Below are 11,675 nucleotides of genomic sequence, written 5' to 3' on the forward strand. Positions count from 1 at the left end.
GGTTTACCAATAAAGCCGTGGATGTGTGGAACAGGTTTGGCAGTCATTTGGTGAGTACCAATACGATAAATACATCCCAGAAGAGGTTGGATATTTCCATGACTTGTGAGGTAAAATGAGGTTAGGCTTACAGGAGCTGCCTTGTATAGACCAACCGGCCACGTGCACACTTATCACGTTTTTTATGTTGGGAGAAAGAGAGAGAGTTATATTTTTTTAAAGTTGTAACTGCGTCTTTATGACATGTTATCTCGCTTATCTAGTCCCCTGAAGATGTGAACTAATCCCTGGCGTTGAAACGAGTAATGTCCCACTCGCTCACCCCAGTGTCCTTTACCAGCCCCAGAAGGCGAGGTGGCGAGCTACGGACAGCGTGAGCCTAGATAGAAAAAAGAAAAAAAAAAAAACTTTTGCAAGGTTAACATAAGAGTATGTGCCTTCTAACAGTCAACCTGTGGGAAACACACACACACACACACACACACGCACTCCAAAAAAAAAAAAAAAAAAGTATTTACATACACAAACAAAAACCGCCCCCCCCCTCTACACAAGCTTGTTCTAAAGAAACGAGGCCTGCTGGTAAGCACGATTTGCTTGATGTTTTTTTTTCAACTTTTGAGAACTCTGACGAAGTTTGTTCCGTATTTATTGTGATAACACTTGGTAAGGGGTTCTGTACTAGTTTTCAAATCAAGTTGTTGCATTTCGAATATCTAACTCCCTACTTCCCGAAACGCGCCTCCGTGTTCTAGTGGTTAGCTACCACTCCATGGGCCCGGGTTCGAATCCTGGCCCGGCGGTGTGCAGCTCCCCAAGTTGTTCATCTTCCTTTCTGGCTGCTCGATAAAAGGGTTACCTAAGGAAACCAGGGGAAGGTAATCTGTAGCAATCCCGGATTTTACACTGACCCGTGTCCCGAGATAACTGGTTGTTACATAACAGACTCAAAGGGCCAACGGATCGGTGATGAGCACCGCAGACACGTACAGCCATAGCGTATTCACCCGTGCACCTTTACCTTACTTACTTCCTGAGATACAGTTTTCTTCATTAGCTAAAGCACGACATTTGTGTGTGTGTGTGTGTGTGTGTGTGTGTGTGTGTGTGTGTGTGTGTGTGTGTGTTTAGATACGCTTCCCGCAGACACACAAAGACAGTTGGGCACGTGGGGGTGGGCAGGAGACATATTCATCACTTTTTCATCTTTTTTTTCTCCTGACGTCTGTTCAGAGTACCACTGCGACCCCTCCTCCCCCTACTCTTCCCTCGCATATACACGCTTGCTCCCAAGGGATTTTGATTCCCAGCATGCCTAGTAGCGCTTCGTTTCTCGGTATTATTTAAGGCAAACCACTCTTAGAAGTTAGGCACTGTTCAATGCGCTTGGAGAAGTTCATGTTTGCAGATATCCCACTGTTCTACAGGGTACTTTAAGGTGCGTGCTACTCTGAACCAATCTGAGACTATCCCTGCATACGCATGAGGACAGCCTGGATGGAATGAATAAAAGTGAGCATTTGAATGCGAATCCGAATGTCTCATATCTCTCAGAAACCGGATTAATATGAATGTAAAGAAATACTGTGAATTCAAGGGCATATATGAATACCTCATTAAAGTATTTACAAAAGCTTAATTGATACTTTACGTAAAAAATAGCTTCTAGCTCGTATGTGGCTCAGAAGTGTACCGCATTTACGTTATGAAATGATACAATCTTCATCTTCATCAGCATTATACAATGGCCAGCGCTGTAGCTCAGGTCGATGATATAAAAATCCTGCAACTCTGAACCTTCCTGATCTCGCAATATTCAGGAGAGAACTGTGGGTGTTCCTGGTACTAAAGCCATGGTGACCAACACGTAACTCATAGCTTTCTCTGCGCCAGTACTAGCATTACAGTCGCTGAAGACGAGGATAAGTGTTCCAAAGGGGGCACTGTACTTAATAACAGTGTTCATGCGTATGGCGAGAACATTGAGATCTTCAAAATCTTCACAAAGTATGATATCATTGTGCAAAATAAAGGTGGGTTACGTCAAGACATCTCGGCGTTGTCGATACCTGTGCAGTAGCCCATATAAAAGCAGATTTTCAAGTAGCACGTGTCTCGTATCTTACTTATCCATGTCTGACTGTGAAACATTGGCAATAATAGTGACTTTAGGAAGCAAATTGACGCCTTTGGTAATATGTGTCTTTGCAGAATAACTGAGTGTCGTTAACATGAGTGTCAAATCGTGAGACTGATTCGAGGTCTGTTACCTGCAGTTCATGAACGCCAACTCCAGCTAAATGGGTACTGGCACGATACTTAAAAAGTCGACACTGCTGACAGGATTGTATCTGCAAGAGAGATTACTAGGTAGAGGAGGCATATGGCGCACTTACAAAGCTCGTGAATTGAGAAAATAGATAAATTCTACCATGAGCTACTTGGAATGAGGTGGCCTGAATTAAAACTTGCTCCGAGGGACCTCGGGTATAGCGTCACACGGAAGTGACACAACTCTTCCCTCGGCGTATGTCAGTGCTGATTGATTATTTTGTTATCTAAATCATACTGCTTGCCTCTTATCTCTCCATATGATATCAAAAAATTTCAATTCCTTCTTATGCTACCCTTTACTTTTTCGCTAAATTTCATGTGGGTCGCCAACTTTCTGAATTGGGTGTTAGGATAGGCAGGATACACTGATTGTACATCTTTCTCTTCAGATAAAGTAGCAGGCTACAAAAGGATTCTGAAGTTGGGAGTATACGCTCAGCTGCACGTTGCGTCGGCTCTGGTCGCTTCTTCTGACACTGAGTATGAGGTCGGTAAGAACCTATAACTCCATAACATAGGACAACTGTATGCATCTCACGTGTGGGGAGGCTCCACTCACACAGCTCTTCTGGACAGAGTGGAGTCTAATGCTCTTCGTCTCATCAGCTCTCCTCCTCCTACTGATAGTCTTCTACCTCTTAAATTCCGCCGCGATGTTGCCTCTCTTTCTATCTTCTATCGATATTTCCACGCTGACTGCTCTTCTGGGCCCGGATCCACAAAGGCTTAGTGGGTAGTTTTGGGTCCTTAGTTCGTAGTTTTGAGAACATCGAGATTCACAAAGCTCGCGCGGCCTTAACTACCAACTAATCGATGACGTCACGGGTTAGCGCGCGGATCTACAAACGTTTACCGCGCTCTGTGTGACGTTAAATTTGTTGTTAAATAACTACTGCCTCGGAACTGACGGTAACGCTAACAATATTATCAGATTTACGTATAAATGCTTATAAATCGCGTTTTTCAACTTGAAATATAACTTTGCGAGTAGAGGAGGCCCATTTCTTTATAAAATGATGAGATATGCACCCTTTGAGAGGTATATGATAAGTGTGGGCGGTATGGCAACACCCGGCCGGGGGATTGCCAGACCTCCCTCCTCTGCCTGCTGTGGAGGATGGCTTGGCGACGAGGAAAAGTTGCCGAACTTTATGTAATTTCTGATTTACAAGGGAGAATTTTGCGTTTTCCTTCTATATGTAGATACAGAGAGCGTTAATTTACCCATACATGTCAACAGAACGATCTTACAATATATAATAGCGAAGAAATCTGAGGCATATATATGCCCAGGCTCAATTCTGCCCGAGGCTCAATTTTGTCGATGACAGGGGCCTATATTTTTCTTTCCCCTGTCATTATTAATGAATCTCAGGTGTCGCAACTTGGTGTGAACATGCCCTAAGTATTCACCTGTGGAAATATATTGATGTATATGTGATTGGTATCCTATTTTCTGAGAAAAATGGATGTGCGATCATGGGTGTCGGAGCGCTGCTGGAAGATGGCTTGGCGACGAGGAAAAGCTGCCGATCTTTATGTACTTTCTTATTTAATGAGGAAAATTTTGACATGTTCTTTGTCATCATAATAAAGAATGATGATCATGCTAGTTCTAGACGCCATATCAGTCGAAAAGAACCCCACATACACGAGCTTGAGCTAAGATAACAGAGGCATGTGGATGCCCGGGCACAATTTTGCCCGAGGCTCAATTTTGCCCGTGACACCGCCCCCATCCGTGGAGGGACCATGGACCTTCGTCAGGTGACAGCTGGCCCATGAGTTGGACTGCAGATATGACAAGACAGTCTTAATTTTCCCTATTCCTTCCTTCCGTCCTTCGGTCTGGACGACTAAGTGAACTGTGAACTAACTGGCCTGCCTGGCATCAAACTGGGGCCACGGATTCGTAGGTAGAAATGTAATCACTAGGCCACGGAGGCGAATCGTGTCTGCTTAGGACATCAATATGCTTACCAAATGCACTTCATTCCATTCGTGTTGTAGTGAACGAACAGATGAGGAAACGCCCCAAAATACATTGGACCAGTGAAAGTCTCTTGGTGCCATTGGGTAACAAGCTGACCTTCCTACCTCCTTGGTTACATATTCATTTCAAAGGATGGTAAAAAGTTGTTCTGCTGTTGTTCCAGCCACTCATGTCTATTCCCATAAAAAAAAATCAAATTTTCATGCTTTTCAAAAAGGAAAATTATTCGTGTTACAATAGCATATCGTTTAACATCTCTCCATTATAGTTTTAAGTGCTGCCCATCGTGCCGGTAGGCTCTCTTGAGGGGCCTCTTGGACGACAGCAGTCCGGTAGTGGCGCAGGCGAATTTTATTTATAGTGGCTGCCGTGATAAGTGACTCTTACTTGGCCTATGCAGCCCCGGCACTCCTCTTGACCTAAGTCGCTGAAGTTAGCATTGATTGAGGAACAGGGCAACATGTGGGTAATCTTCCGCCAATCGATTTTTATAGGACAATTTCCCGTTCGCTGGTTTCTTGGAAAACTCTGAGCTTGCCTCTTTTCGCAAGTTCAACAATTTTACCTCTTCCCTCATTTACTCTACAAGTCCACATGCTCCAAAATAATCAATTGTTGGATACGCAAGTTAACTTGCTCACCATGTACACAAAATATATCACGATTAGCTATTTTTACATGTTAAAAGATGTCAACAGATCTACACCTTTTGTTCTCTTACAAAATTATTATGCTATACCTGAACTTGTTTGTGTAAAAGCGTCAGTAATTACTTAAATGGAAAGAAAAAACTAGTTTAAAACAATTTTATTTTTATTTATTTGTTTATTTTTTTTTTTTACATCCAATCACGTCAATACTCCGTTGAGAAGCTAACAACTGTCTCAATCTGCTCTCTGCTTATAAGTTCGTCTTTCACTTTATTACATCAGCTCCTTTCTTTTTACATTGCATCAGTAATACATAAATATTCGTATATCCGACAGGGAACCGGGAAATATTAAAGTTATTCCACCTCATAGACCCACACAGTTTGGAAATCAATATTTTGATATATGTAAAGATAAATTAACTCTTAACTCATCCAATCAGCTCTTTAGGGTACTGAATTGCTCTTCCTCGTACTCAGGACGCGCTTTTCCTCGCCACCATTCCAGTCAATCATCAGCACGAGATTTCATCTACGTAGTCATTGGAAGAGATGGCTGCCGAACAAGACTCTGAGAGTCAGCTACCTGACGTCGAGCGATCACAGGCGGAGGCAGATGAGAGACCTCGGCAGGGCTACATAGAAAGGGACACGACGGACCGATGGAAAAAGGCCTCCTTCGTTCTTGCAGCTGCTGCCATCCTTCTTTTAATTGGTCTGGCTACTTCTCTTGGAGTCTTTCTCGGTAGGTGGTAATTAACATGGTGATAATAATGCATGTTTTGGTGATGGGATTAGATAAGATATAGGAGGGGTAGTCAGTGGTGTGGGAATGCAAATGTGAAGTGAACTTGGTGGTGGTGGTGGTGGTGGTGGTGATGGTGGTGGTGGCGATGGTAGTGGTGGCCAGTATCAACTGAGTCACCATCGTTCAATAGATGGTGTGCAATTATATCACGTATATATGTATCTAGCGCGTGATTTTTTTTTTTTTTCCTTTCTGCTGATGACCCTGAACCCTGAGTTTGAGGCGTAGAAAAGAATGCAAAGTTTTCAAAAACCTTTTAGCTCACTGTAACTCTTAAATGAATTCCTACTGTGGGTGATATATTTCGAAACGTAAAGCATTTTGGGCATAAAATAAACTCACACGGAATGTGACCACTTCTTTATTCAACAGTCAGATCAACAGCCACACAGGTGGGTGATGACGTAGAGGTAGTTGTAGATAGTCAGGTCTGACGCACTATTCCAGTGAAACAACAGTTGATATATGGTGCACACTCGGCGAATAAATCAAACATCTTGTATGTAAATGCCCGTAGCATTATTCAGAAGCGTAGCCACTTGATAATACATGCAATTGCTGAAAAACCCGACTTCATTTTGATCACGGAAACATGGTTGAATACACGCGACAAGCATCAATTAAGTGAAGTGACTATTAATGTATAGTTACAATGCGTTTGCTACGTGTCGTCTACACAAAAAGGGTGGAGGTGTAATAACATATGCGAGAAGTAATTTAGAAGTCATTCAGCACACAACCGAGACAGAGGCATATGATTTTTTGTATGTACAAGTGACGATTAATAATGAAAAGTATATTCTGAACTTAATTTACCGACCTCCTAAATCAGAAATAAATAGCCTTATCAGAAATAGAAAAGCGGTAATATGCGGTGACTTCAATAACTCCACCGTTAACTGGTTTGCCCTCTCTGGCGATAGAGAAGGCTCTAGATTAATAAACTTTGCGCAGGACACATTTCTTTATCAAACAGTTACCACGCCGACACGAGGAAACAACATTATTGATTTAATCTTCACGACCGACAGCCACCTCATTAATGCCTGTGAGGTCGACGAGCCATTTGCAAGCAGTGACCACAACATTATCAGATGTGTCTTAAATATTGAAACAAAAGCAAGAGAAAACTGACTTTTAATACCTAACTATAGTAAAGCGAATCTTACGAACCTAAGAAGAGAATAAGCATCAGTAAATTGGAACCATTTGCTCAATACCGTCAGCGTTCAAGAAATGTATAATCGTTTAACCGCACAAATCTCAGCGAGCGTAAAGAAATTCATCCCACTTAATTAAGCCACGAAGGGCAGAGAACCACAAGCCGTTGTGAATAACTAATTCCGTACAGAAAATTATCGTCGAAAAAAGAAAACTGTATAAGAAATATAAAATGGCACACAATTCACAGGGTCATACTAATTATATCAACATCAAGAGAGAGTGCGAAAGGAAAATCAGAAAACAGAAACGGGAGTATGAGATGAAAATATCACTTGAGGCAAAGAATAATCCGAGGTTATTTTTCAGTTATATAAAAAAATAATAATAAAAATGGCGACATAGTTAGCGATGATAAGGGTATGGCGTCGGTCCTAAAGTCAACCTTCAGTAGCGTATTCACATAAGAGAACATGACATCAATCCCCGCCCTGAGGATTATTTATCAAGGCCTTGAAGAACATAAGCTTACATTGATCAAAATTGATATCAGGGAAGTGCATGCGTACTTGCAAAATATAGATCCAAATAAATCTCCGGGTCCCGACAATTTATCTCCTCGCGTATTAAAAGAATGTAGCCAACAGCTAGAGTTACCCGTAACGTTAATGTTCAACAGGTCATTAGCACAGGCAAGCGTGCCCCTTGCGTGGAAAAGAGCCAATGTTATCCCGATCTTTAAAAAAAGGAGATAGAAAGACAAGCCAATAATTATCGTCCTATCAGCTTTACGTCTGTCCTAATTGAACTATTCGAAAAAATAATCAGTGATAAAGTGATTACTTTTCTCGACACAAATGAATTGATAACTGATATAATCAGCACGAATTTCGTAGTAACCGATCTTGCCTCACCAACTTATTAACTTTCTTCAATGACGTATACTCGAGCTGAGATGCCCGAGCCCAATATGACATAATTTGCCTTGACTTTCAGAAAGCGTTTGATAAAGTTCCCCACGTTAGGTAAAGGTAAAGTTGGGGGCATACGCTGTAGCAGCGCGTGGCCTCGGTGCTCATCACCGTAACATTGGTCCTTGAGCCTGTGGTGGGAGAGAGCCCATTACCCCGTGACACAGGGCCAGTATGACATCCGGGGTACCACAGTTTACCTTCCCCAGGTTTCCCCAGGTACCCATTTATCGACCAGCCCGAGAGGGAGGATGAACAGCTGGGTGAGCTGCACGCCGACTGCCCGGGCCGGGCTTCTAACCCGGGCCCGCGGAGTAGAAGCCAGGCACGCTGACCACTAGACCACGGAGACGTTTGGCTTATTTCAAAACTGGGTTCCCACGCAATAAGTGACCATCTGTGCGCGTGGATTCATGACTGGCTCACAGATAGACAACAGCGTGTAGTTCTCAAAGGTGAAGCATCCAATTGGCAACCCGTAACCAGTGGCGTGCCCCAAGGATCGGTCCTGGGACCAACACTATTCATAATTTACGTGAACGATTTAGAGATTGATATCCTATCAAAAGTAGCCAAATTTGCCAACGACACCAAATTAGGAAGTATGGTAACGAACAGTAAAAATTGCGAGAATATTCAATCAGATTTAATAAGACTTGCCGACTGGAGCGACAGGTGGCAACTATGTTTCAACGTAGATAAATGTAAAGTAATGCACAAAGGTGAAAGGAATCCTAACTTTAAATATCAGATTCAAGGACATGAGCTCAGCAAAGTAAAACAAGAAAAAGATCTTGGTGTCATTATCAGTAACACTTAAAATGAGCGACCAATGTACAGCGGCGAGTAAAAAGACCAATATGATGTTAAGATTAATTTCAAGAAACTTTGATTATAAATCACCCGAGCTTATGAAGAGATTATATTCAGCATTTGTAAGACCACACCTAGAATATGCCGTCCAATTCTGGTCACCGAATTATATCAAAGATCAAGTTTTGCTAGAAAAGATACAGATACGAGCAACCAAACAAATTCTAGCGTTCCGTAACTTGCCGTATGACGAGCGTTTAAAGCGTTTAGATATGTTTTCCTAAAAAACACACACAAAAAAAGCAGAGGTTAACGGGGGACTTCATCGAAGTGTTCAAAATTCAATTGACTCGAAAACATAAACCCAGATAGTGTATTTCAGAGAGACCCCAACACAATAACATGCAGGCACGGTATGAAGTTAAAGGGAAACAGATGTAACACATTGGCGCGCATAAGTTATTTCAATAATATAGTCGGGGATCACTAGAATAGACCCCCGCCGTCAGTAGTTAGCTCACAAAGTATCAATAGCATCAAATCTTCATTAGATAAGTACTTCAAGGATATAGGATTTTACTGACCCTTTTCCTAAGTTTCAGGCACACTGCAGCACGGCTCCAACCTGAAGACTTTGTTAATACTTTCCCCCACAACTTAGGTCACCAGTAGCGTAAGGTTAAGGAGAGTAATTTCCTCTTATTTCTCTCTTTACTGTATTATTTCCATGTCCCTTTTTTCCTTGATTAAAGGCACATGGTGTTCTCTTCTAATTATTTCCTGCCGGCACGGTGCCAGAGGAAGAGGTGGGTGGGGAGGAGCCTTCATCTATTCTATCCTGTCCTACCACACGTAGATTACTAATAGTAGCGGTAGTAGACAGACACCCTCGCCATAGACAGCCAGGTCTTCTGGTGCCTGTTCTTCCTATGTATGTATTCCTACGTATGTATTTAACAAACGAAACACTTCATCGCTTCTTGCTTCACGTCCCCTTTCATGTTCAAATTCCCAATTCTCACCGCAGCCAAAACTGAGTGCGAGCCGCCTTCAACATTGAATAATGCCACAACCACCTTCCTGGGGTCGGCTGTCCCTGGCACTGAGGTGGATTATTTCTGTCATGCGCCTCTCTTCTTCCCCGGCGGCTCCCCGTCCTTCACTGTCACTTGCAACAACGATCTTCAGTGGAGCCCTGAGGTGCCTCTATGCGTGAGTTGAAGTACTTTTCGTTTAAATGACCGCGCTCGTACTTGTTTTTCCCCATAGCCTTATACATTCATTTTGCTCTAATTTGGCATTTAAAACTTCAGAATCACATTTTCATATCAGCTTTCGACTTTGTCACTTAGTATTTCTCGAATATTTTTTTACCTTTTCCAAGTTTTCATTAACTTTTCACTTTACGCATCTTCATCTCTAACAACTACTCTCGTCAAAACATTTCAATATTCATATCTTAACAATTATCACCTCTTTGTAAAAGAGAGCAACTCCTCCTACTCATTATAATCAAGATTTCCTTTCTTATCTCTTCAACTGAAGTACGTTATATTTTTTATGTATGTTTTTCCACCAGGGCATCTATAGCAGTCGGCAGTGTACGTTCCCCGATCAGAACCTCACCCTCGCCAGCAGTCCTGCTAACCCCGCCGGCCTTGAAGTGAAGCTCACCCTAGACGGTTCCTCCCCACCGCAAACAGTGCAGCTTGACATCCCCAGATACGAGAACGACCTTTGTGCCTACGGCGGTACACTGCAGAACACGGCTACCTTTCTTTCAGGAAGACAGAGGTCTCCTGCATTACTAGCGGCTACCACATTGGATAACGAGACGGCGGTGGTTGTTGTGGTAAGTAAAATAAATTATGATGATGGTTTTGATGTATAGTAGCTTACCTGGCGCCAAAGTCGTTGTAGTAATGGTGAAGGCAGTAGTGGTGGTGGTGGGAGTCATGGAGCCGCTAGGTGGGGTGTCAGATGATGGGCTCAGTGGGGGCTAAGTCCATTGCGCCCTGCCGCCCAGGCGAGGCATGCCGGCTACTTTCGGCAGCCTCCACGTGACACTCCAAATCAGCGCATTCACACACTTTCCAATTTCTTGGAGTAAAGAAAGAATAAATATTATAATAATACTGATACTATAAGTGACTGGTTGTCATTGATTAAATTATGTTGATCTAAAAATTCATGGAAACGACATTTCACTGCTCAAATATCGGTAAACAACACGTTTTAATGTATTCCCTTTACCCAAGCAACCAACACCTTGAGTGACAATGATAAGGACCAACAGAACTGTTGATTGTGATCCATTGTTCCTTCAATTATGCCCTAGTCATAAGCATCTACCCTTCCGCAGGTCGTCTTCGAGAGTGTGGACCCCACGCAGCTTTTCGAGGTGCGTGTGAGAAGCGTTGGATTCAGTTTGGCCGTCACGGTGCTGCAGGAAGCCATCATAGAGACTATCATAACCTCTTACCCCGCCAACTCCACGACCACAGCGGCTATGAGCACATCTGCCGTCTAGTGCTTCACCCATCCTGTGGGCATCACCACCGATACTACCCTGATCTTCCTCCTTACCTTCTTTGCAACAGCTACTATATATACAAGAGTTAACCAGCATCATTATCATTTCATTCCTTTCGCAACTTTGGAACAGCCTTCCTACGTCAGTATTAGCTCCTAAAGTCGGTTCACCCAAGTCTGAGGTGTGCATTATCGTGCGTTGGCAGCTGTTCTCCCACTGCGTGTCCGATTGCGTGGATAATATATCAATAACAAATACCATCAATTGTAAATGATTTTGAGTAAAAAAATATTAGTATTGTCCCAAACATCTGTTTTGTTAATATAAATCCTGCTAATATTCTTGGTGGCGGACAGCTCCAAGGCTGTTTAATAATTATAAATTATAATCAGCGATCTTGTAAATTAACAAAA

The 11,675-nt window shown here is 42.6% G+C and overlaps 1 protein-coding gene across 4 annotated transcripts; it reads left to right on the top strand.

Moving 5' to 3' along the window:
- Positions 1-326: 326 nt before the first annotated feature.
- LOC127003976 (uncharacterized) lies at positions 327-11,355 on the top strand. 4 transcript variants are annotated; one of them, XM_050871053.1, is made up of 6 exons: positions 354-373; positions 2,724-2,821; positions 5,485-5,721; positions 9,757-9,941; positions 10,309-10,581; positions 11,092-11,355. In XM_050871053.1, exons 3-6 carry the CDS (start codon positions 5,529-5,531, stop codon positions 11,257-11,259), a joined length of 819 nt encoding a protein of 272 aa, XP_050727010.1. In that variant the 5' UTR covers positions 354-373; positions 2,724-2,821; positions 5,485-5,528; the 3' UTR covers positions 11,260-11,355. The 4 variants fall into 4 exon arrangements, with proteins under 4 accessions (XP_050727012.1, XP_050727009.1, XP_050727013.1 ...); XM_050871055.1 differs by lacking the exon at positions 2,724-2,821 and having other exon boundaries at positions 327-417; XM_050871052.1 differs by lacking the exon at positions 2,724-2,821 and having other exon boundaries at positions 337-429.
- Positions 11,356-11,675: the final 320 nt, after the last annotated feature.

Source organism: Eriocheir sinensis, chromosome 27 (assembly GCF_024679095.1).
Source record: "Eriocheir sinensis breed Jianghai 21 chromosome 27, ASM2467909v1, whole genome shotgun sequence".
NCBI classification, from domain to species: domain Eukaryota; kingdom Metazoa; phylum Arthropoda; class Malacostraca; order Decapoda; family Varunidae; genus Eriocheir; species Eriocheir sinensis.